Raw genomic sequence first — 26508 nt, 5'->3', positions numbered from 1 at the left:
AAAAAAATAACTTTCTCAATGGTCCTGAAGTTACCTGAGATAATATATTGAGAAAAAAAAAACAACCTTTGTATCCACTTATCAAGGAGGTAATAATTACTGACGTTTATCTTTTAGGGTGATTTTTTTTCCCCCTCACTGATAAGATCTATTAGACATTCTTGCGGATCATTTTGATACTTTACGTACGGCTGTCACGTGCTGAAATGTAATCTTTGATTGCAGAGGATGGGTCTGGGTTGTGGGAATATGAAATAAGGCTTGTCCAATTCATTATCAATATTTCACCATGACTGTACTTTCATTTTCTATTGATCATTTACAACAATGATCCACTGCCCTTCCTCATCTGTTGTCTTAAAAGTATTTCAGCTGTTTTACAGGCATAAACTGCTCTTCAGCCTACGGTAAACGTGCTGAGAAAATACATATTTTCTTTACTTGTTTGGGACATTTTTAGAGCCTGTTCTCATGTCGGGATGCTCTTTATAGGTCACTGTGGTGGTTTTGGGGTTTTGTTGCTATAGAGATTGCAAAGCAAAACAGCACAACATGAAACTGGCAGTTAGGTTATTGCTTCGGTATGCGATGGTGTCTAACTTTTGCTTCTCCCCAAAAAAGAAAATAAACAAGTGAGAACATGTAAAAAACAAAACAAAAAACTGTTTTGATTAACTTGGTACATAATAAGAATAAGAATGAATTATTTTTATTTGGGATGATAATTGGGTAAAATAAAATAAATTGATGAGTTAAACTTTTTTGAAGCAATTCATTTGTGAATTTCTATTCAATTAATTTCAAATAGTAAAGTTAAACATTGAGAATAGATAATTCATTTATTGATTACTTTGTTATGGAATTTTCAATCATTTATAAAATCAAATAATTGGTTGAATGATGTTTGATATGATAAACAATACAAAACGTGAATAAAATAATTTCAATGTTAAAATAAAACTGTTCAAATATTTTACACTATATTTATATATATTTAAGTTAATGGAGTTATTCATATTACAGAAAACACCTACAAATTTATATTCATTTCATAACGTCGTTGGTTAATGAATAAATAATTGTAATAAAATTATGAATTAATAAAAGTATTTATTCTGATCTTTGCATATTAATGTCTATATGAGACTGTTAATTGATTTTATGATAAAGAATACAAAGAACCAAGTAGGTTTTATTTTGTTTATAAAATAATTGTTAATTATTATAGTTTAAATAGCAAAATTAATTAGAATGAGAAAGATTTTGTTTTGAAAGAACCTGCATTCCAAAATTTATGCCGACGTCGACTGACGAAACGTTTCTCCACGCATGCCCTTGAGTCCGCTCCAAAGCTGCAGGGGGCAGCACCTACCTGCCATCGTCACCGTGAACGCCTCGCTCGCTCCTTCTGATACGTCACCCGTGCAAAAGAAGAAGAAAGCCCTGTAGCCAGAGAGGAGAGGCTAATGTACGTCCACTACACTACATTTGGGACTTACCAGCACGCACCGCGACGACGGCGATGATTGACCTAGTCCGAGGAGCTTTTCCCGGGCATGTCCTCTCTTTCGCACAGGTGTCCCACCTGAAGTAACAAAAAAGAGAAAAGAGCGCAGAGCTGTGTCGGAGACTGGGGGGCATGGCGGTGGGCCAGGAGGAACGATACCGCTGGACCTCTCGCCATTTTTCGAACACGAGAAAGCTGCCGTGTGTGGGACTCTTGAGGATATTATTTATTGCCTTTATCCACATGACGCGGGCGAATAAACAAGGTTTGTATGACGGAGGTGGAGAAGAAAGGGAAACGGTTCGCGAGGCTCAAGTGAGCTAGCGTAACTTCCGTGTACATGTTTAAAAACCATTTGTTATTATGAATGTGAGTTCTTCCATCAAGCCTGACATTCTGTTTACCAACACCCTCGCTTTGGATGCTGGTTCGCGTTACGCTACATCGCGGTTTTGTTGTTGAAAAGCTGGGCTGGTTAGCATCGCGGCGCTACCCCCAGGGTAAATTAGGTGGCCCGGGATAAAGTTTGTAAACGTGGCCCGACTTGGCTACTCAGGTGGGGAAGGGAAGGGCATAAATGACAGCCGTGTCGTCATTTCTGCTCGCGGCTCGGGTGTCCGGACGCCTGGCAGGTCATGGTGATCCATGGCCTGTGGACAGCTGCCCCCCTGTCACTACCAACTCCTCGCAACTTTCCCGCAACATTTTTTTTTGACCATAAACGTCACACTAAGGCACTGGCGTATATGGCGTGATTTAAAGAGGGCAGACATATTCAGTTTCACCTCCTCGATGGAAGGTTGCTTGGTTTCATAAAGTTAACCTGCATCTCTCTTTGATGCAGGGTTTAATCGTTGAACAATCATAAAGTGAAGTCTCTTGAAAATGATGATTTTGGAGTGTGCGATATCGCTGAAATTTATATTTGTTTTTGCCAGATATCTTGAGAACGATCTGACAATATTATGGGTTCAAGAATATCTGGATTTGTTATTTTTTTAAAGGAAACAATATATCACTCCAAAAGGATGTGGAAAGTGTATATGTGTGTGCATGGATATCGATTTTTACAAAGACAAACTAACTCTTAAGATTTAAAATACAATAGAGGCATATTTTTGGCTGAAATGTTGGTCCAATTCCAAATTGCTGTGTCCGAGCTTGCAAAAGTAAGTCTTGCTGACACCACAAGCTCCCAAGTTTTTAGACTTTAAATGCATTTTTCCCCCCTGAAAAATAGTGGTCCACTTCTGAATTGCAGAACTTTAGTTATTCAACACTGTCTTATTTGTTCAAATTTGGAAGTTGCCTTTGCTAACATTGAGATGTGCGTGGCTTCAGACTATTCATTTCTGAGATTTATTGGGGGGGTTTAATTCCCAATCGTGCAACTTCTACGTATTTAAACTTGAAAATAGGACCCCAAAAATGGCAGATTCTTTTTTTTTTGTAATTCCTATATTGGACCAAAAATTAAGTCATTCGTTACTTATATATTTTTTAACCAAACAGGCAGTTAATTGGTGATCATAATTTTATTTTGCCAAATAATGGCATTGGCATCGGTCGGGTCCTACTTGAAACACGTAATGGTTTGACAGATTTATGACCAAAATAACCGCCCACTATAACATTTATGAGCAAAATAACAAACTTAATAACCCACTCTGACATTTGTGGCTCTTCCACCGTGACTCAAATTATTATTATTTTTTTGGTCTTGCGCAATGGCAAACTGACAATAAGCAAACGTTAGCCAAAATGTGCTGAAACACTGACTGCATCACGAACTCAAGCAAGCGTGGAGTGTCCGTTTCTCATAAACTAACGGAGCTGTGATATGTTTGCACATATAAAACGCTTTAATTGACAGCGCTGCCGCGTTCATGAGTTAATTTAAAGTATCCCTTGTGTTAGCGTTTGCCTCCCATTGATAACAACCACGCTTTGCTTTTGCTGGACCACCACACCGGCGCGCGGTCAGAATTTGACGGTGTCGGGTGATATGGGCGAAAAGCCTCGTAAATCCGCAGCGCTATTGCGTTTATCTGCGCTTCGGAATAACGCCAGAGTCGAGCGTTGGTGCTGTCTGTCAAAGTAATTGTGCAGAACTCTTTAAATACCAGAGTGTTGTTTTTGAATTCCAACTCCCGCTGGATGAATTTATCATCGGCGACGTCAAGTCAAACACCTGATGCGCCTTATGCGGGACGGTCATTGCCTTATGTCTTGCAGGACTGGGATTGCTAACGCTAAAACCAATGCAAACGACAACCGCAATGCTCTATGTGATGCTTGAGCTTTGATCTGCACTAAAGATAAGATAAGAAAACCTTTATTTGTCCCACACTGGGGAAATTTGCAATCTACAGCAGGATTGCTGCTGATTCCTTATGTATTCAGAGCTTGTACTGCGTCGTTCTCACCCGAAAAAAAAACCCACACACAAAGAGCAAAACGGAAATTACAACCGATTAAAAACTCTTAAATGTGTGTTGAATGGCCGCATGTTTTTGGCGGGAGCATTCAGCTTGGAAGGATTTGTGACTGCGAAGTTTACAAGTTGTCCCTGCTGCTTTCTGTGTGGACAACAAATGTAAAGGAGACAGCACATGATTGTGTATATTCTCTTGTAGGACGCACGTTTTGTCCTTTTTCGTCTATGATGCTGAGTTACTTTTTTTATTTTTTTATTTTTTTAAATCTTTCACAGCATTCATTCAGTGTGACACAGTTCTCGAAGTTCTACATTTTGGTGATGGAGGCGCTTTACCGGTAAGCTGTTTTATAATGCTCATCTCTGCACTAAAGATGAACTTTTTGAGGTCCCCGTGGCAGCGTGTGTCCACCTGTAACTTAAGCGTTTGAAATTTATGGTGGATTCACGGCCATTTTTTTTTTCTTCCCATACAATGACGCATTGATGACTATGTCAGCAATTACAGCCTCTTTGTACAAAATCTAGGTGTGTTCTTTTGATCGCCTTGTACTGACTGCAGCCATGTCATCTTTTTTTGCAGGCTGACTCCGACATCAATGTTAATTTATATCAACAAAGGTATGTATGTGCTCCCAATGGTGACTCCAACTATCTAAGATGTACAGTACTTAGTGCTGTGGAATTTTGCATTGCATGCCTTTCTGTTTTGGATGGAATTATCCCCACGCTGCATGTTACGTTTTCAAATGCTCCCGATCGCTTTGGCTACCATCGTGTAGTTATTCTTCCAAGCACTGGTCATCTATTTTTAGAATAGACCCGTGATAATTTATGTTGTCCTTGGGGCTAACTAGTACCCTCTGGCAACATATATATATATATATATATTTTAAGTGTAAATTAGTGGTGATGTTGCCTCCCTCCTCTCTCTCGATATCCTCTGCTCACCCCTCCCCTCTCAGCCGAGAAGGAGCGGAAAAGAAAGCCACTGGTCTCTCTTTATTAACTTCTGAAATTTCCCATTGAGTGAGCTCTGCAAGTAGCCAATCATATTGTGCCATCTTTCATGAAAACCACGGTAAAGTGTCAAACCGGTAATGCATAGCCGAGTATGGAAACATTTCAACTTAAATTGCATTTGTGATTGATTCACTTGTTTAATAAAAAAAACAAAACATGCGGGGAGTTGCATTAGAAGCGTGTCCCCCCCCCCCCCCCCCCGATGATACAATGATGTTTCCATCCGTTTAATGTCGTTTCAAACAACCTCGGTAAATTGACGGATTTCACGTGCTATCAAAAGCCAGAGACTGCTCTGCGCTATTTTCCGCACCAAAATATCTGCGCATGTATCATCAGACCCCCGAATGGCTACAGTGAACTTTCCTTTTGGACCCCAATGACGTGGGTCACTCATAGATTTATTTTTTTTATAACCCTAGGTGACAAATGTTTTAGCCCTGCCCTCTCTTGAGTTGTAATTTTCCAGTCAAATTTAAGCGGTGTGCCACCAGCTGATCAAATGCAGTCCCCGTCAAAGAAGAATAAATAGTTGACACTTTTTTTTTTTAAAGAATATTGATAGAGGACTTTGTATTGGAGTGTCCATCTTGACGGCCCAGTGTGTGTTTGGCCTCGGGGAGGCAAGCAAGGAGCCTTGACTCTAAGGTACATTATGATCCGGCAAGGGTTATCTCACGACCGCTCCCCCTCTCTGTGAGACAGAGAGAAAAGAAGATATTTTCATTTTCATTTTTTTTTTCTCCCTGAAGTGAAAGAAAACCTCCCTCACAGTGAGGTGGTTGTTAATCATTATCTCCCACTCTGTAGGGCGTGCCCTGGGGTAGGAAGACTGTTGTCAGTGTGGGCCTCATGTCTGTTACCAACTTAACTCCCAAAAACTTGCCACATATTTGCACAAAATATGGTTTGAAGGACACCCTGATTCTTTTTTTTTTTCCTTCTTTGACTCACATCCAGAACTCTGGTGTTTGACCTTGAAGGCTCCCCCGGTTGCTCTTTGTGTTTTCATGGCTGTCAATGTGAGGCGGTTTGCAAAAAACGAGCTTATAGAGAGAAAGGGAAATGAGCAGATATTTATCTTTCTCCCAAGACTGTGTCACATGACACGTGTAAAAATCGAAGCGAGCTTATGTTAGCAAATGTATTCTCGACAATTCTTTTTGCTGTTATTTCTGTTGCAGTCGAAAACATTTACCCAGTTCACTACGATTTAGCAAAAATAGCAAGAGAACAGTGCTTTTGAAGAATCCTCATGCAGTTTAGTCCCGGCAATCCTATAATTTGATGTGCGTTGGTGTGCGTGCCAGCATGCGGCGTGATCTATAAAATCCTTGTCCGAGTTGGATCGCTGAAGTGCCTCTTTGACTTCCCGATCTGTCTTTATACCTTTCACTACAACAATGACACTCCCGTTTAAAAAAAACCCCAAAACAATAAGATAATGTATGAAGGGACTCTGTTCCTGCTTTTTACAGACTTCAACTGCTCCCAGTCATTTCAATTGTGACTTTGAGGACATATTGAAACGTTTATACACAATCAAAGAGCCGAAACAACGCCTTTCACACAATTATCCGAGAAACCCTGTTTATTGACCTAACGTGTATTTTCGGTGACGGATGTTCCACATCTGCGACCATGTGACACCGTTTATCTGTGACTCAAATTTCAAGTCCCAACAAGACATGTGGCCAACAGGACCGTGGTATTGTTCTTTTGTTTGTTTTTAATTTCCCTCACGATGACTTATTTTCCCTTTTGAAAGGTTGGAATGGCTGTTTGGGGTTCAATTTTTTTTTAATGCAATTTGTATTGCTTATGAAGTCTGCAGTTCGGTTAAAAGTGACGGAATGATCAGAGTACATCTGTAGCTGACGACTCTGTGTCGTTTTTGTTTTCTTCCCGTCAGCTTACCTGGTAACTCCATTCTAGCCAACTGTCAAATCTATTGTGGGAAGACTTGGGGAACACATGAGGCCCTTTCAAACACAGAAGCAAACAAAAGCGGTTGAGCTGGCCTGTATTCTGCTTGCACACAAGCCAACAAAGTGGGACATTCCACCGGCGACAATGCAACTTGACGCAGTGAGATTTAGAGGCGCCGTGGCCAGCGATAGTTGCGTTCAACTTCACACCTCCGTCCCATCTTTCCACTATTCCCCAAATGTCTGTGTCCTCCATTCAGCGCCTTCTTTTCACACAGGCAAAAAGTTGCTCAAAAACATGCGGAGGAGACGACCGTATAAAAAAAGTTGGAAGCGCAACAGACGCTGTTGCGCTTCCATCGTGTTTGGCATCCCGGCTCGAAATTCCCACACGCAGAATTTGTTTAATCATAATCACTTCAATGTGTTAAATAATCATGTATGATTGTTTGGCCTGACCAGATCAAGGAAGGTCAACTCATTGGCTCCCCTGAGATGCATTCTAGTAGCCCCGCCCCCTCCCCACCACCACGACTGCTGACCCTCCTCAGATCCTTGGCTTCTCCAGTTACTCTCTAGCATTCAGCACATCATTTCCAAAGCTCCGAGCTCAACGCTGCTCAATGCAATTCACACCCACGGCACGTTTTGATTCTTTGGAATCCGAATTGGGGGGGGGTTGGCCGCAGATCACACACGATCCTTCGCTCCCGGTCTTCTGACACGGCCCATTTCGGCACGCGCCTCTGTAGAGAGAAATCCATCCCGGGGCCCTCCCGAGCATCACGACGCAGCGGCTTGGTGTCTGTTTCGAGTGTCAATGAAATTGATCTCGGCTTGATTGTCTGCCAGGCAGTGTGAAGCTGTTGAACTTGTCGTAGATTGGGGAATTACGGAGAGATTTGGCACTGTGGGTGTGGTTACAAGAAAGAGGCTTTGCCAGGTTGTGTGATGTTATTTTCATTGAACAGAAATAGATTTTATATTCGGCCGCCGAATTGGTCGAAGCTAATTTTCCTTGCTCGGCTGTTACGTACGAGTGAACATCCTTTGAAAATGTCATAATCTAGGACAAGCTATGGAACAAATTTGGTACTTTCGGGGCATCTGCCCGGAAACCTCGGAGGCACGTCAGAAACACGCTGCCAGTTTTCAGAGCAGGCAGGTGGCGGGATTGTCTCTTGGCGAAAACCTTGCCGGCGTCTGCCAAAATCAAAGGTGCTTCAATGAAAAATTGTATTGGCATCTTCCAGAAACTTTACGCCTTTTGTGAAATTGGGGTGATGGGGTTCGCATGGTGGAATCTCAGTCTGGAACATAGAATGGCAAAATGAAACTGTCTCAAGTTGTCTTCCCATCCGCGCTATTACACCCCGCCGTAACTCAAAACTTGTGTTTAGCATGACGATCCCTCTTTTTTGATTAGTTCGGGGTCACAGTGCCAGCGGGTGAACAAGTATGCGTCATAAAATGAAAAAAAAAAATACACACACAAAGCCAACAAGGTCAACACATTTTTTTGTGATGAAGTGCATGCCACACCTCTGCCATGCCTCTCCATTGATCTCAGATTGGCTCCTATTACATCTGTCTGTGCAGGCCCTGCTCTGTCGCTAAGATCCAACTGTCGCCGAACAGGCTCGGCGGGTTTATGCCTCCGTCCGTGCTTGATAACAAGTGCGCTTCATCCCCCCGATAGGCGGAGGAGGTGTTCACACGAGTCGCATGGCTGCAAATAGTGCGTGCGCGCCACGCCGCTGCGCTCATGGACGTTGCAAACGGAAGCGTTCCCAAATGAACCATTTCAGAGCCTTGTGCGTGTCTTTAGATGGGTTTTGCGATGAACTCCGACTTGGATGCTGTTCTCCCTCATCTTTTCCCGCTCCTGTCACATGTCTCTTTCCCCCGCAGCACGGCCCCGCACGGTGGGAGCTGCCGACCCATACGCTTCGAACCTCCAATGTTGGACTTTCAGAAACAGTGAGTTTCCGACTCTTTGTCGCGTTCGCACACTCGTCACGCCTCATCAGCAATAATTACTCGAAAGCCCTGGAATGCGCTCCAATCGACTGCATAGTTTGCCTTGTTTCAAATTAGCTCAACTTATTGGCAACGCATTCCGCTGTTGACAGCAGGCACACGCCCATGCCACATGTCACATTTAAATCGATCCATGTCAGACATTGTACTTAGGACATTTAAATCGATCCATGTCAGACATAGGACTCATCGCTCGAATCAAATGTCTGGTGGGCCAGACCGGTAAAATCAGAGCATAATTAACGTGCAACATGAAGTTGGGGTTTTCCCTTTTTGTTTCAATATAAAGTACATCAAGTCATTAATTTGACTTATGAATATGTCAGAATTATTTTCACTCATTTTCACTTTCATGGATGAACTTCAAACATCTACTATTATGAATTTTATGGAATTGCATGAGCAATCGGAATCCACTAAACCAAATTCTTTTATTGTGACGATGTTGACAAACATGGAATTGTGTCATGAAATTGCCCGTTTCGAAGCTATTACCACCGCAAGGATTCATTTTCGCAGCACTGGTGCTGCGGGATGAACCAAACGGCATGCAGTCACAGCGACTGCTAAAAGCACCCTGCCTTCGCTTGTAGTTGACGCTAAGGTTATGATTGGCGAGTCAAGATCGATGAATAGATCTTCTGCCCTAACCATGCGTTTGACATGAGAGCGTGGTCTATAAAAGATTGTGCCTGAATGTGCCAAAAGAAAGAGGGTGGAAGCGGATGTGATCACACCTCTCCACTGTTATGAATCAAAATGGCTACCCCACTGACTTTTTGGGTGGTTCTAACGACTTCCGCCACTAGGGGCACTGCACTGTAATACAACACTTCCGCCGCTAGGGGCATTGCACTTCACTTTAATACATTCCCTGGGGGCAGAATAATAGATGTTGTCATTGATATATATTTTTTTCAGTCATCAATTCTCCACACACACAAGCTCACTCGCTCACAATCTCGGCCGCCCTCGAATGGACTGGCCCCACTCCTCGACTCACTCAACCAGTCTTAAGATTATCGTTCATGGCCTCGACAGTCAGAAATTGTCATAGCGGGAAATGCTTCGGGAAATTATGGCAAACCTGCACCTGTGCTACGTGGATTGTTGGAAGGGTTTTCCAAGTTTGTGAGACCGTGCGTGAGTTGGCGGATGAGGACAGCAGGAAAGAGGAAGAAGAGCTTGTCGTCGATTGATCGACCGGCGCTTGTCAATGGGCAGTTGTCGAGCGCCGGTTAAGGGGTTCCCGCCTGTCACAAGCTACGCTCACCCTGGCTTACCACGACAACAACAAACACGGCACTTATCAGCCCTAACCTTGAGAAAGCCCCCTTATCGCTTTGACCAAATCACGGCGGCCCTTGGATTTTTCCGTTGACGAAATCGACTTCATACAAGTTGAACTCCACGAAAAAGGTTCAAAAGTTTGCGGCGACATTGTTGAACAGCTCCCACACGTGACTTCCCCCCCTGAGTGCTAAATGTTCCCACACGTGACTTCCCCCCCTGAGTGCTAAATGTTAAAGTTGTTAAAACAAGTTATAACTGGCAATCTCCGTCTGCCTGGGCGGGTTAGGTCAGTCTACTAGCAACAGCGATCAAATGTTCGCTCATTGTTGGAGTCCATTCAATATTCTTTTACAGCTGCAAAATAAGCTCACCTCAAATTAACTTGTAACGACACACCGAACCTGTTTCTCAACAGTCGAGTCTTATTCTTTTCGGGACGCACTTGAATAAATAAATACCGCTTGTCGGAGCAACACAATGTGAACAGATTGCTGACTGCCAATGAATGAGGAAAAAGCCTCCAGCTCCAAATTTGTTTGTGTGCGCGGTGAAAGTGTCAAACGAAAGATGCACGTCTTGTGTTCTGTGATTCAAAGAAAAACTGTTAGTGTTTTGAGAACAATTTTTCAATAACTGTGTTTTGATTGCTTGTAATTTAAGGCTGTAATTTATTTTTCTTTTTTTTTTCTTTGCATTTATATTTTAATTATTTAGATTTTATTTGGTTTAAAAATAATCTTGGATTAACATGGGGTTTTTTTTCATTGCGGATGGAAAGAAGATATGCACATCTTGTTATCTAATCTTTGTTTTTCTTCCATTGACAGGCCTGTGGGGATGCCAAAAATGGAGAAAGTTTATTTACATAATCCTAGCTCAGAAGAAATTAGTTTGATATCAATATCAGCGACGACGGCGCATTTTCACGCCTCCTTTTTCCAGAACAGGGTGAGTGCATACATATTACTTGTGTTTTGCCACATTGTGGCTGATAGCATCTTCAAACAATGTAGCGTCTGAGCCCTTCCTGTTCGTGTAGGAGTCCCAAGTGATTCAGGTATTTGACCTTGGGAGGTAATATCAGAGGTAGAGGCAGGACAGAGCCCATTTGTATCTCCGTACAGCTGGGACGGAAGTGTGAAGTTCAATTCCCAACACGGCCGCCCTATTTTTCCTGCCAAGTATTTCATATTCTATAATATCCCACCTTCACTGGGTTCCACGTCAAAGAAACCAGCGAATGAATGCGTCTTTTCTGCTGCGGCTCGGATGAAGCCATTTTTTGACATCTTTGTAAAATATTGAAATGTATGTTCTCTCCTGATTGTCACATTTTTTTACATGACATCTAGCATGTGGGCACTTCCGCTGAAAGAAAGCGCTATCAATGAAAACCTAACAAAGACAATTGAACACAACATAATTTAAAAACAATAAAATAGAAGAGGGGAGATCCCAAAGATGTTTTATGTGAATCTTGTTTCTGTGTCCTCCACAGATAATCCCGCCAGGAGGGAACACATCGTTTGATGTCGTGTTCCTCGCGCGAGTCGTCGGGAATGTAGAAAACACTTTATTTATTAATACGTCACATCACGGAGTGTTTACATACCAGGTAAGGAGTACACGTAAAGTCCCGCGTATTTTGTTGTTGTCTTTGCTGAATTTCTTCCCCGCCCAACCCATCTCTGAAGGTTTTTGGGGTGGGGATCCCAAACCCTTACAGGCTCCGTCCCTTCGTCGGGGCTCGAGTCCCGGTAAACAGCAGCTTCTCGCCGCTAATAAACATCCATAACCCCTACAGTGAGCCACTTCAGGTAACGTCGCACTTCCCTCAAACTGTTCATGAGATATTAAGAACATTGTTATTAAAATGGCTTTGTGTTTGTGTTGGTTTGCTGGAGGTGGTTGAGATATATTCCAGTGGAGGGGATCTACATCTAGAGCTTCCCACGGGGCAGCAGGGAGGCACTGGGAAATTATGGGTGCGTGATTTGCACGTTTTGTACTAGAGATTTTCACATTTTTATACTCGTCGCGATGCCTAACAATGTAAAACAACATGTTTGTACAAAGCTCGAGGTTTCTATCAAGCATTTGTACGCTGAAATCAGCATCATAAAAAAGGGCAATGTCGCCACCCGAGTCAGTAAAAGCCACACCAAGTCATTCGATTAAATGGCTCTTTGCTTGTCTTCAAAACAAAGCGGCTGGGGGAGGTGTGTGTTCTGTCATGGAAGTTCTTGTTTGGTGGACGCCAATGGCATAACGGGGATGTGGTCTTCAAGCTGATCGCAGTTACTTTCACAATTGCAACCTTCCATTATGAACGATCGGAAACTACGGTATAGCATTTCATTAGTAATGTACCGGATATAATCGTCTATCTTCGAACTGAACAACATCCCCTGGTCTAGATCCCAACACCCCCCCCCCCCGCCCCCCCACACACACACATCCTGGCAAGGAAAGCCCAAGAAAATCCATTTAGAGGGAAAAGTGGAAGAAACCTTGAAAAGGCATGACAGATGGAGGAATTTTCCTTCCAGGAGGACAAGGCTGCAATGGATGCCAAGTGGGCAACATTAATCACATGATGCTGAACAATGTTAGTTTCAACAGCATGAGAGTCGTCTTAATGAAATAAAGCGCTGCATTTAGAGACCTTTCCGCAAAACGATTCTCCTCGGGACTTGTCGTGTTTGGTCGATGCAGTGTCCTCATTGCCGCCAAGCCTCCTTTCTGACCAGGGGGTGAAGCTGCAGTAAAACAGGCCAAAATCCAGAGTATATGTTGATGATGCCAAGTCACTTGAAAATGACAGATTTTCAGCCACCCTAGCCACCAGCTCATGAGCAGAGAAACGTTTTATGCAAAGTGACATTCAGCTCGCAAAACATGCAGTTGTTTTGTTTGTCGATTGTTAAATTTCAAACATCTTGGATAATTACAATTGGTCCGTTTTGCCCCCTTAACTTGATTTTGAGGCCAATCACCACAACCCGCTGAGATGGTAAGCTTTGTGTGTAAACGTGTTTTATAAATCCAAGAGCCGCATTGTGACCGCGCTGTGGTTTTGTCCCCAAGGAGATTGCGCCCTTCGAGACGAAGGGCGTGATGAGAGCCAGCTTTTCGTCCAGAGACGAGGATAACCACACGGCTTTCATCCGAATCAAAACCAACGCACCCAACGAAGACAAGTTTATCATCCTGCCCGTTGAGGTGGAGGTCACATCAGGTGTGCTGTCTTATTTTTATCTTTTTTTTTTTTCTGCGTGCCTCCATGTCTCATGTTTTTTAACCCTTTCTGTGCAGCACCTGGTATTTACTCTTCCACAGAAATGCTCCACTTCGGCACATTACGCTCTCAAGGTACGTATTGTGAACATCGGATACACTGTATTTGTTTCCCCGTGCATTCAAGCCCCCCCCCCCTTTTTTTTGTTTGTATTTATTTTTTCAGATCGGCCAAAACAGATGGCTTTGTATCTTTTAAATTCCGGAACAAAAGATGTTCCCATTACAGTAGGTTGCTTTTTGATCTGCTTTTAAAACACATGGATATGTCATTTTGCTTGACCGGCTTGTCCTTTTCTCTTTAACGCAGAGCATCCGTGCGACGCCACCCAATGACGCCATCACGATAGACTTTAAAGCCATCACGCTCAGAGTGGGAGATAGCAAATACACCAAAGTAGCTACTATTAGCTTTGATGGTAAGTCTATTATCATATTCATATTCAGGCATCCATCTCACTTCTTATGCGCCCTTCTTTGAAAACGTCAGTACAAAAAGGTTTTTCAACAGTCCGGAACGTAACTTCAGTGATGCTTTCAAAGTTGTTGCCATGATAACATTTTGAGCAATTGCTGGATATTTTTTTACTGAAACTTTTCAACGAATCGGAAAAGGGGGTTCCCTGAGCAGAAGACAAAATGAAGAGATCAAGGAGAATGTTGAGAAATAATCCTTATACCGTTTTACTGTAATTTGAAGGTGTCTTTTTTGGGGGGGAGGGGCAAATTCTTTTTGGGTGATGTGATAGAAAAATACTCCCCAAAAAGTGTATTTTTCTAAAACAAAAAAAACCCTTAACTTCTCTGGAATCCATCATTTGATTTTCAAAGATCCTGGTGTGTAAAACTCATGTTGAAGTGGCCATTCCAAATCATCTCGACAGGCTTAATATTTTACACTGTAACTTCAAAGTTTTTAAAAATTGTCACTTCATGTTGTATTTTGCTACGTGCGCCATTCTGCTACCTCTTTATGGAGATGTAGTTTTGATTTTGTTTTGCAACTGACTGCTGACTTGCACAACTTCCTCTTACATGTGTTCTCATTTCTCACTGCAGCCTCCAAGGCCAGAAGACCATATCAGTTCTTTGGTAAAATCACAGTGAAAGCGAAGGAAAAGACTTACTCCAAGCTCGAAATCCCCTACCAGGCAGACGTTTTAGAAGGGTAAATCAAACTTGCCTGTCAAAAGATAGATATGCTGTGCGGTCGTAAAGTTACTTTGTGTCCCCTTGTCCAGTTACCTGGGCTTTGACCACACAGCGACGTTGTTCCACATTCGTGACAGCCCAGTGGACCCGGTTGACCGGCCCATATTCCTCACAAATTCCTTCAGCTTTGCCATACGGATACACAACGTGTCACTGCCCGAAGAGGCCAAAACCATGTTCAGCGTGAGTCCCCAACAACTCTCAACCCTCCTCCAGTGATCATTTCTCAAGAATAGCGATAATCTTCCTGGGTCAATTTGACCCACAGCAAGATGAATGATCTAAAAGTCTCAAATGGGGAAACGATCTCAGTGAATGTGAACATTTATAAACATGCAATGATTTGTAAATCATTTTCAACAGATATTAAATTGAATACGCTACAAAGAAGACTTTAGCAATTAATCATTACCGTATTTTCCGCACTATAAGGCGCACCTTTGATTATGTGCGCCTTATAATGCAGTGCGCCCTATATGTGAAAACAATTTTAAAATAGGCCATTCGTTGAAGGTGCGCCTTATGGTGCGGAAAATATGGTGAATTTGAATTTTACGGCTGCAACACGTTTCCCAAAAAAGCTGGGACAGATGGCAAAAAAAAAAAAAGCCTGAGAAAGTTGAGAAATGCTCATCAAACATCTGTTTAGATAATCCCACAGGTGAACAGGCTCACTGGGAACAAGTGGGCGCCCTGATTGCGTATAAAAGGAGCTTCTCTGAATAGCTCAGACATTCACAAGCAAAAGTTGGGGCGAGGTTATGACCAACTGCGTGAGAAAATAGTCAAAACAGTTTAAGGACAGTGTTCCTCAAAGTACACCTGCAAGGAATTTAAGGATTTCACCATCAAGGACCCGAGAATCAAGTCAATTAACAGGAGGGGTTTTAAATGCTTCATAAGAAACAATTCACAACTTCCCTTTTCTGTCACTTAACAGGTACAAAACTTCACCTCGCCGGTGCTGGTCCCCGCACACAAGTCGCGCTACATCTTCTCGCTACTCTTCCAACCGGTTCGGCCGTCCATCCACATCGACAGCAACATCCTGCTCATCACCAACGCGTCAAAGTTTCACCTGCCTATCAGGGCCTACACAGGCTTCCTGGAGGTACACGTCGAACACCACTCGCCCTTTTACTTGCACCCTCCCTTGGAAAAATATTTTACTTTGGGATGCACGATAACTGCTGGGATGGCAATGATACTTTTATTGAATTTTATTCTGTAGTATTGAGGGACTACTGAAATTGGAAAGTGAAAAGTGGCCAACGCAGTGCCCTATATTGACCCCAAATTCACTCAACTGATCAAACAAGAGTGACGTGCTTTTTCTCATGCCCCCCTCCGTCCGCTACAGCCTCATGTGCTGCCACCCAGCCTGAAGAAGAACATACTAGACTTTGGCATCCGCAGCGCCACAGACACCAGCAGCATCATATTTGTGGTGGTCAACAGCAACCCAATAGAGGTGAACGCAATCGCCTATTCCCGTTGAGCGCGTGTCGGTTTCAATAGCCAGCTTAACGTGTGCTTTTGTGCTGGATGTATTCATGTCTAAATTAACCACGAGTTACTCAACCCCAAACAGTCACGTATTCACAAATGTATTAACAAAGTGTGACTTTTTAACTCCCACAGTTGGAGATAAGGTCCTGGCAGGTGACTGGTGACAGCCTCTCAATGGAGCTGCTCAAGGCTGAGAAAGGAAACGCTACAATGGCATCCAGTCGCCTGCGGGACCTGCAGAATGTTTCTGCGTCTCATCACAAAGCGGTAAGAGTTCCAAAGACAATGTCCTGTTAGGGTAGCACTGTGCTAAAATATAATATATATAATATATAGTACCCCGATATGATGCGGTCAAAAACCGTAAGCTCCCCTGTCTTTTCAGTAGTGGTACTTTTAAGAGTGGCTGTGTGCAGTTCAAAAGGTAGGAAATAATAAATCTGAGTATAAAAGTGCTGCCTTTCACACGCTGCATTTAATGACAATTTTTATAAGTCTGAATCCGCTTTTATATTTAGAAATGCTACAAATCTCAGCTGTTGCCTCAATCATTGTATTTGTATTTAATAGCTGACTGTCATTTGTCATCCTCCATGACCTTCTATTATATTACTTTGTATTAATAATGTAAAGAATTGGAAGTGCCATGATTTACTGTCTCCATAATTTCGCTTCTTTTTCAGTTTTTTTTTTTTTTTTGCCATTTGTACGGTTTTAGTTTCGGTATTAAGGTACTTTATGTAGGTGTGGAATCTACACCAAGATTTTGGTAGCACGAGGCGTTGCTGTTAATTGGCTGTTTAGTCTTTTAATCGTAAGAAAACAATACACTGATTTGTGACGAAAGGTGTGTCTACTCGACAGTTGCTATGAAAATATGCTGTATACGAGTTCTTTGTTTAATTAATTGCTTGATGGTTCACTGTTATGTTCTAAAGTCATACCGGTTTCACACACACACACACACACACACACACACACACACCCAAAGTGAATATTTGAGCCTGATTTAACCAGTGCGGTGGAATAAACCGTACTGCGACTTGGCGGCTTTACAGAGTCAAGATTTTTACACATTTTCAATTTCATATTTTTGTCTGAAAGTACCTCATCATAAGCCGACTCTATTTTAATTGCTCTATATAATTTCCTTTTAATGTAATTAATATTTGCCTGTTAATATCTCACTATTTTGGCTCTCAAGGTTTTTATAGGGTCGGGCTTTTACGCCGCCTTCCGCGTGACACTGGTGGCCAATGCACTGGAGGGCACATATGACGGAGCCGTGCACATCACCACAGACTACGAGGTAAGGAACAACCCCCGCCCCCTTCTTGTCTGCGACGCCACCTCAACTCATCCGCTCACTCTTGATTGGCATTTTCCCCCCTTAGATATTAACCATCCCGGTGAAAGCGCTTATCGCGGTGGGCACATTAACCAGCTCCCCCAATCACCTCATCCTGCCTCATTCATTTCCAGTAAGTAAGACAGCTTTTACATTAGCACTTGTTGGTTGTATTTAATGCAAACCCACAGTGTTCAAAATTATTAAGCATATGCTCTTTTGGGTCATTTTTCTTGAATAGTCGGTAGGATTTACAATGAATACGATTCATTATCAACTGTTATATTGCCGTCTAATATCTGGATTTTACTCACAAAAACGACCACAATGAGAAAACAATAAATTGTAAAATACACATTAAATCAGTGAAATAATAATAATCAAACAACTCAGAAGAAAATATTTGCAATGCTATTAATAAAAAAAGAAATCTAAACTAATAAACATCTTTTGCAGGGCGTGTTGGATGTTATATTGGTTCTCATTGTGTTTTGTTGGCCTGTTGTAGGGAAAAGTTGTGCACCAAATTTTCAGCGTCCGCAGCTCGTTCTCGCAAAAAGTGAGGCTCGAGCAGATTCGCTCGCTGACTGAAGACATCCGCTTTTATTACAAGCGCTTGCGCAACAACAAGGATGAGCTCGAGCCCAAGCGCAAATCCAAGGTAGGCCTTACCCATTGAATCGTTGTATTTCATTTTTAACATTCTGCCAATTAATTACCCTTTTTTCGGGGGGGACTACATGGAGTGAATGCACCCGAATTTACCCCAATCAGAATTTCATATCCAGACACAGTTGATGCAAAAAAATGTTTACCTGTGCCAAAATGTCATAGTTTGTAGGATTCGCCTTAAAAAAGTGACACAAAGGCCTGTTCTTTGCTACTTGCAGCTTAAAACACGTATTGTCCCACCTAACGTATCTCTCATGCCACTTTACAGGTCGCAAATATTTATTTTGACGCCAGCTTGCAGTGTGGAGATCACTGCTATGTGGGGCTGCCTTTCGTGTTTAAATGTAAGTGTTGTGACATCAACCCGAGTGCTCGCAACGGCAATCTTGGGGGTGAAATAAACAAACAAATAATTAAATCCTTGATTGGCAGCGGAGTTGAAGCCTCATGGGGTGGTGCTGCAGGAGGACATTTGGGATTCCGATGTGGATCTCCACCAGAAACTTCTCAGGCGATGGAATGAGTTGAAAGTGCTCTCTGGCCACATGTGAGTGATTTATCCTTTTTTTCCCTTTCAAATTAGTGGCTCGGCGGGTGGACAGAACTATTTACAGAACACCACATGCTTTTTTCTCTCTCTCTCTCTCTCTCTCTCTCTCTCTCTCTCTCTCTCTCTCTCTCTCTCTCTCTCTCTCTCTCTCTCTCTCTCTCTCTCTCTCTCTCTCTCTCTCTTCCCCTACTGAAGAGTTGAAGCCATGTTTGAAGTCAACACGGATCTCCAGAAAAATGTCCAGGCTAAAATTACAGCCCAGCTGATCTGGCCCTCGCTGATCAACTCCACGCGGCACGTAACGTTTCCGCTGACCAACACAAACAGCTCAGCTGTAAGTGTCCGACAATGCGCCTCTTGTGCGCCCGCAAGCGCCCGCAGGAATGTCTTGAGGTGTTGTTAAACTCTCTTCCACTCTCCGCGCCTCCTCAGGAAAGAGAGATAACGCTGCAAAATCCAGCCGACGTTCCCGTGTACGTCCAAGTGCTCCCGCTGGCGCTACTGCCCAACCCATCGATCTTCTCAGAAAAGTTGTTAGACAGGTGGGAAGTCACTCGCAATTTTCCGTCATCTCAATTTGTCAACATGCATCGTTTGCAGACGTGTTCAGCCTGTTTTATTGGCCCAAACTGTTATTGGTCTGCCTTCGATATGATAGCGCTGCCTTCACTGGGCCTCCTAGGCTGATTTTACACTGCAGGTTCACGTACCCAATTGTAATTTAATGCCTACAGGATCCCCCGTCATCCAAAATGTGCTATATAAATTGAGAGAGGGGGGCGGAGGGGTTGTCACTAGTGGGAATGCAGCCAGCCTAAATATAGTACCATGTACTATTCATAGTTCCAAACTTGATGAGGCTGTATGACTAAATAGCTCACTGGACGAACTGATTCATCACCACCACCTCTTAAACTCTTTTACATGACTTATAAAAGCCGACTCTTGTCTGTATTTGTCCTCGTTGCTGTTTTGTATGAATGGCACAGGAACAAAGTTAACTCTGAATATGTCTGGAATCCCTCATTCTGCTCAGGAATAAAATTTGCCGACCTTTTCTTATCGGGTCTTGTTCCGATAGATGTGTTCGATGCAGTTTGATTTTTGTCAGACTCCTTCTCTCTATTTGTCAGATGGCAACCCGAAAATCTTTCCAGCATCAACATTGACCCACACACGATGGAGTTCCAAGTGCAAAGAAACCAGGTGAGTGGTTGTGGAGATCGCCGGGGACCCTGTTTGTCTCAACTGACATAGTTGTCTGCTCGCCAGTCGACTGCGGCGAAGAGCGGCTTCGGTTTTGCGGAGGGATCAAGCCGGCCCTTTGTGTACAACCTGGTCCTGATGCCCAGGGAGGTGAAGTCCTTCAACGTAAGATTCACGCCGGTCCGCAACCACAGCGTCTCCTCGCTGCTCATAGTCAGGTGAAGTCCTCAGCTTGCAAACACAATTCTCTCTCTCTACCTTGAGTGTGTTGCTCTCTCTTTAAAGTTTCCGGTCTGGCTTTTCAGGAATAATCTGACTGTGATAGACGCCATCGTCCTGCACGGCCACGGCGCCACCGAAAGCCTCAAAGTGGCTGGGAAATCTCCGGGACACGGCAGCTCGCTGAGGTTCAAGATGACGGAAGCGCTGCTGAGAGAATGCACAGACAGTGAGTACCTGCACCGAGGCCAAAAGACGTTCATGCTGAAATTTTACCGAGAACTCCCAACTAGGAGGCAATGGTGCTCAACACAAACCACCTAAGTTAACGCCAATTGATTTCAGAAAAAAGAATCAAGGATCCAACTTACACGCTGAAGAGAACATTCCGCGTCGAGAACATGGGCCTGCTCCCCATCACCATCCGCTCGGTGGAGATCAGCGGACAAGCGTGCGAAGGATTCGGATTCAAGGTTCTGAACTGTCAAGAGTTTTTACTTCAACCCAACACGTCCGAAGACCTCATCATACTGTGAGTGACGTACGACTGACAAGTTCCAAAATATCCTCTCTAAAATGACCTATCCTCGCAGATTCACGCCGGACTTCACCACATCGCGAGTGATACGTGAGCTCAAGTTGGTGACGTATGGAGGCTCGGAGTTCCTCTTCGTGATGAACGCCTCGCTGCCCTATCACATGCTGGCGGCGTGCGCCGAGACCCTGCCCCGGCCCACCTGGGAGATGGAGCTCTGCATCATCGTGGCCGTTGTCATGAGGTGAGATCAGGAAGTGTGTGTGTGTGTGTGTGTGTATAGAAGCTCGCGTAAGCTGGGTGAAGACTGACGATTCAAATGGCCTCATACTTCCTATTTGCCTTTCAGTTCTATGTTTCTCTTGGTGATCGGCACGGCCTACCTGGAAGCGCAGAGCATCTGGGAGCCTTACAAGAGGCGCGTGTCTGTCGAGACCAACTGCACCTTGGAGACGGGGAGGCCATTTAATCTCAGGGAGATAGTACAACTGCACAGCGAGTCAAAGTGAGTGAACGAAGACAACATAAAACGGGCCGTGTACTTACGAACAGTGTTAGCTTGAGCCAGCGAGCATCACCACAGACGGTACATCTCAATTTCAGATACACCCGTAGTATCCAGCTTGCCACCGCAGCTAATCTATTTTATGAACACCGCTAACATTAGCTTTATCGAGCTAGCATAAGAGAGGCGCACATCTGTTTTGCTTCTACCATTAACAGGGTGCCCACAGGTCCTTAAAGTTCATAAAAATCCATAAAAAAATAAGATGTCAAATTATGTTCTTAATTGTCCTTAATTTTCAGGGAAAGCTTCTTAAATCTATAAAAATTCTTAAAATTTTATTTTTATTCGAAGATAAATTGAAATTTTATATTTTTTATATTTACAATTTTTCTTAGTGTACTTTATTTGAGAATGAATTCAAGTTTTTTTCATTTTCCTACCTGTGATACAGCTAGGAAAAATAAAAATGTGACACATAGTTTGTCAAATAAGCTGATTGCCCCTAAAAATAAAGATGTGCCCTTCCTTTGGCAGCAATGGCTTGAACACCAGCTCAGTGATATGTGGCTTTCTGTTCAGCCCGCATATTGCTGAGCAGGCATTAAATTCACCGTGAATCCCCTGCTGAATGGAGAAAACATCCTTAAAAATGGCTAAATTAGCCCTCAAAAGTCCTTAAAAGGTCCATAAATAAAAAGCAAGTGGAAGAGTGGGAACCCTGAAATGTTACATTCGGGGGCAACATGGCCATGGTGGTCGAGAGCCGTAGACTCACAGCCCGAAGGGTGTGGGGTTTGATCACGAGCCACGGATATTAGCTGTAACGCATGACCACTTTTATGTTCCAGTGACTCATCTCAGACCTCGAGGGGCTTGTACGCGGCTACCAACGGAGCGACGCGGGGAGGCCGACATGGCAACAGTCGGACCCTGTCTGACTCTGATGTCCAAGACAAGCGCTCCAGGATGAGCCTGAGCCGTTCGTCTATGCCTTTGCAAGCCGCTTCCTCCTCCAATCTGCCCAGAGGGGGAAGCTACACCTCCGGCCAGGAAGGCGCCATCCTGCCCCCTAACTGCCAGCTGACCAACCGCAAAGCTCGCAGCGCCAAACCGGACCTTCAGTGTCCAAGTATAGCCACGTCGTCGCCGCCGCCGCAAAGAGGGGGCGCCTCCGACACGGAATACGCTAACCTGGTCAACGCCATGGATACCGACCGCCAACGTCCAGAGTCACTCGTACAAACGCTACACGACCAAAGTTCACAGTTACTTCACAACAAAGGTGCTTCATCTTGCAGATTGGAGTATCACCAGTCCCCATATGTACCGATGCAATTTTTTAAAAATCATATTGCAAACCGGGCACTTGTCTTTTCCTAGCGTTGGAATCCAAAGGGAAACTGCGGGGCAAAACAAAAGTGCAGCGGAAAAAGGAAGAGAAGGTGAAGAAAACCACAGTCAAGATGCCAGGCGATGAGCTAAAAGACAACTTGGCCGATAACGACGACACCTCCTCCACCACCACGGAGACGTCAAATCCGGACATGGAGGCCAGCATCAAAGAGGTACCGGGACAGACCCCCTGCCCCCTCCAAAAAAACGGTTCTCATTTTCACAACACATTTTGGCCACAGTCTTTCGCTGCTATATGCACACTGAAAGGGTACGAAAAGGACAGCGTGCATGGGCAAACTATTCCTTTTTTTTTTTTCAACCAAAATGCAGCAATTTGGGTGTTTTCTTTAAAAAAAAAATTAATTTGGGTTGCTTTCCTGCCAGGAACCCCTGAAAAAGAAAGGAAGGGCAGGAATTCCGGCAAAAGAAGAAAAAGAAGAAACAAATTCAAATTTCCTTATCAAACAGAAACCCAAGAAACAAGGAGCCACAAAAAAGGAGGTCCAAGTTGAAAAAGCCAGGTCTGTATCAAAGTATCTGCCCGCATGTTTGATTGCTGTGATCATTGCAGATGTTGTTATTTTATATATACACACACACACACACAGAGTCAAACCTCAGTTTTCGAACGTCTCTGTCCTCGACCAGATCAGATTTCGACCAAAAATTTCAAGTTTTCTATGCCTCGGATGATGACCGAAATTCGGTTCTCGAACAAACTGAGTGCACTTGAATGCGCCACTTAACTTCTCTCGCCTTCCTTACATGAGGAAGTGACGCTTCCTCGGGTAGACGAGGAAGTGATGCTTCCTCGTGTAGCGTTCTATTGTGAGCAGACGTATTCAATAAAGATTTTTTTTTTTAAAGCGTGGTTTCGGTTTTCGAACAAATCGGTTTTCGAACAGCCTTCTGGAACAGATTATGGCCGAAAACCGAGGTATGACTGTATCAGTTTCAAGTCAGTGGTAGCCATTCACTGTTCTGCCATCTTGAATTCACCCTTGTGCCATTTGTTTGAAAGTATGTCAAGTTGCATGGGTACGGGCTTGTATTGTCAGTTCCCTGGAGTTGCCGTACGTGACGCCGCTGGAAAACAAACAGCGCAAGGGCTTCACGTCCAAATCACACCAACCCCTCACCAGCGCTCCCAAGACGAGACCGCTGCAGAATCCCAAATGTGAGTCTCCCCCCCTGCACACTCTTGCGTGTGACCTTGTCTTGTTATGTTGTCACCTTTGACCAGTTTGCCTCACTGTCTTCCCACAGTCGAAGCAAAGCTGGAAGAAGGTCGCTCCTCTTTGTTGGCCAAACTGCTGTCAGGTTCCGTGCAGGAGCTCGGACACAGCAGCAGCTCGGAAGGCGAGAAGGAGTTTGCCTCCCCCGAGTGGGACATCCCCGTTTGCAAAAACAGCGTTCGTAAGTACACATCCGCTTCACTTTTGGTTTCGAAATAAATGGTTGTGATTCCCACGCAGCGTTCTTTTGCATTAAATTGGATTAACCTCCAAAATAGCGAATTGAACCGAGCTGCTTAAATGGAGTGCATAAATGCGGTTCTATGTCTCGTTGAATGCGTAGAAGCAGACAGTCTCCAGCAGATCTCCATCCAGACATTAAACGCAGACCCCTTCCTCAAGCGATCCTCCACGCCGGGGGCTTGCTCTCCACCGCCCACCTCCCCCAGCCTGCTGTCCCGCGGCACCTACAGCAGTGTCCTCAACAGCAACAGGTAAGCATCGCGCACGCACGCACTCATAACAATGCGGCACTCTGCGCGGCGTGATTCAAACTCCGCTTTTGTTACAGCGACGTGAACCACAATAAAGCTCCAGGAAGCAAAGCTTGCTGCCCCGCGCCACTTCCCGGCAAAAACGGAAACCCCACCTTTGCCGCTGTTGCTGCTGGTTATGACAAGAGTCCAGGCAAGAATTTGTGATGGGTTTGTGTGCCACAGTAACGTTAAGGTTTTCAACTGAACGCCACGTGGAGAAAAGTAGAAGGTTGCAAGGGCCACGTGGACATTCTGCAACTCTGATTTGAACAATTGTATACTGGGCCATCCCTGTATACAATTGTTCAAATCAAATCACACTCATCAAATTTTTCTCAGAGATAGATAGCATTACGTCCCGACATGTATTTTTGATGCTGAAAAAACAGAACGAAAACTACACAAACGTAGGTCTCAAGTTATTTGTCGCCACCAGGTGGTTCTGGATCGGGCAGGGTCGAAGGCCAATCAAGGAGTCTGGCACATACGACGTCGGTCGAGAGTGACAGCTCCGACAGGTACTGATAACAAGAAAAAGCATTCATGTGACACACAAATCCCAACATTTATGTGTTTTGTTTGGTTGTGTTGCAGCTCAGGGTTATGGAGTCCCATCGACACAATTAGCGGTTCAAACTTTAACTCCACCAACTCCTTCTCCGCTTTTGGGCCCAATAACTCCTTCAACCTGACAGGAGGTAAAAGACTCACATTGGTTGACACTATACAGGGCTGTGTGTGTGTTGTAAAGTACTTTTATTGTCATATTTCAGATTAAGATTATTTTTGACTATTTTTCACTTCTATTGGTAAATTTGTGATTTGGGAGGATTGACAGCTCCAAAAATGACTTTTCACATTCCTACCACAAAATGTTGATCTTGTGTAACAACTTTGTCAGTTAAAAATATTTATGTTTGAAGAGATAAAACTCCGGCCTTCCTGTGTGGAGTTTGTTGTTCTCCCCGGGCCTGCGTGGGTTTTCTCCGGGTACTCTGGTTTTCCTCCCACATTCCAAAAACATGCACGGCAGGCTGATTGAACACTCAAAATTGTCCTTAGGTGTGAGTGTGAGCGTGTTTTTGAATTTTGAATTTTAATGAAAGCCTTGTTCATTAGTTTTCAGCGGAATGAGCCTCCAGAAGCCATCGGAGCCTCAGTTGAGCTGGCCCGACTTCACCACGGCGCCGTCGTCCATCTGGGACATGCCCAGTGCGGACCCCCTCTACTCCTGGCCCACCAGCTCCAGCTCGCCCACTGCACCCACCTCAGTAAGACGGTTCCTGTCCACCCCCCACCCCCCCCCCCCCCCCCCAGTTGCCTCATGGTAAGTTATTTAACTTCTGTTTTGGGGGGGGGGGGGTTTGTCACAGTCACTCCTGGGAAGCAGCCACAACCCGTGGTCCGCCAGCGCCGCCTTTGGCAACTCCATTTGGTCGGCGAGCACAGAATCGTCGCTGCACCCCTACTCGCCGGCTGTCAATTCTCCCACGCTGACGGACCCCCTGGATCCTTCCCCGTCGCCCTCGGCCGACATGAGCCGCACGTACAACCCGTGGAGCATGTGGCGGCCCACGCTCGGCCGGCGGAGCTCGGAGCCCTGGCCCAGTCCCTCAGAGGACGCCAATTAGAACGGCACTTAAGGCGGCGACCTGATATATTTTTCTCAAGCGTGACGGGAACGATTTCGAACACTCGCCATTCTGTTAGTTTTTCCCGACGCATTTTATTCACGGGGGGCCGATACTTTTTATTTGTTTTAACAGAGGTGCACCCCCTCTAAAATGAGACGTTACGGCTGGAAGTTTGGTTCGCCGTGCAGAATCTCAGTTCAGTATTAAAAAGTTCAACGTTTTTCAAGAGTTTTATTGCAATCAGTTTCATGGACTTTCAGCCAAGCGCACAGCAGCTCAGATTGGACAGCGACCTTGGCTCTGATTGGACGTTTCATGAAAAGGCTCCCCGTTTTAAAAGTCCCACAATTACTTGAGTTTGAGGTTTGAATTACACCAGGCCTTCATTTGTCAGAAAATTACAATAAAGAATTTCAGCACAGCA

The 26508-nt window shown here is 44.2% G+C and overlaps 1 protein-coding gene across 5 annotated transcripts; it reads left to right on the top strand.

Annotated features, from left to right (window-relative positions):
• The first annotated feature begins 1440 nt into the window (after positions 1-1440).
• On the top strand, positions 1441-26508 carry tmem131 (transmembrane protein 131). 5 transcript variants are annotated; one of them, XM_086114842.1, is made up of 41 exons: positions 1441-1772; positions 4221-4282; positions 4528-4565; positions 8807-8875; positions 11056-11176; positions 11727-11843; positions 11923-12045; positions 12133-12213; positions 13319-13466; positions 13544-13600; positions 13692-13753; positions 13836-13944; positions 14585-14693; positions 14767-14920; positions 15678-15848; positions 16098-16208; positions 16379-16513; positions 17451-17555; positions 17641-17727; positions 18103-18255; positions 18535-18610; positions 18699-18813; positions 19012-19150; positions 19249-19358; positions 19950-20022; positions 20089-20240; positions 20328-20470; positions 20587-20773; positions 20835-21020; positions 21126-21281; positions 22133-22566; positions 22665-22849; positions 23064-23200; positions 23738-23856; positions 23946-24095; positions 24258-24408; positions 24486-24601; positions 24887-24968; positions 25045-25148; positions 25570-25721; positions 25824-26508. In XM_086114842.1, the coding sequence occupies exons 1-41, from the start codon at positions 1640-1642 to the stop codon at positions 26079-26081; spliced, it is 5370 nt and encodes a 1789-aa protein (XP_085970968.1). In that variant the 5' UTR covers positions 1441-1639; the 3' UTR covers positions 26082-26508. The 5 variants fall into 5 exon arrangements, with proteins under 5 accessions (XP_085970968.1, XP_085970967.1, XP_085970969.1 ...); XM_086114841.1 differs by having other exon boundaries at positions 13316-13466; XM_086114843.1 differs by lacking the exon at positions 12133-12213 and having other exon boundaries at positions 13316-13466.

Source organism: Hippocampus guttulatus, chromosome 7 (genome assembly GCF_054856545.1).
Source record: "Hippocampus guttulatus isolate MCC_2025c chromosome 7, RoL_Hgut_1.0, whole genome shotgun sequence".
Classification (NCBI taxonomy): Eukaryota; Metazoa; Chordata; class Actinopteri; order Syngnathiformes; family Syngnathidae; genus Hippocampus; species Hippocampus guttulatus.
This window is presented reverse-complemented; position numbering and strand designations above follow the sequence as displayed.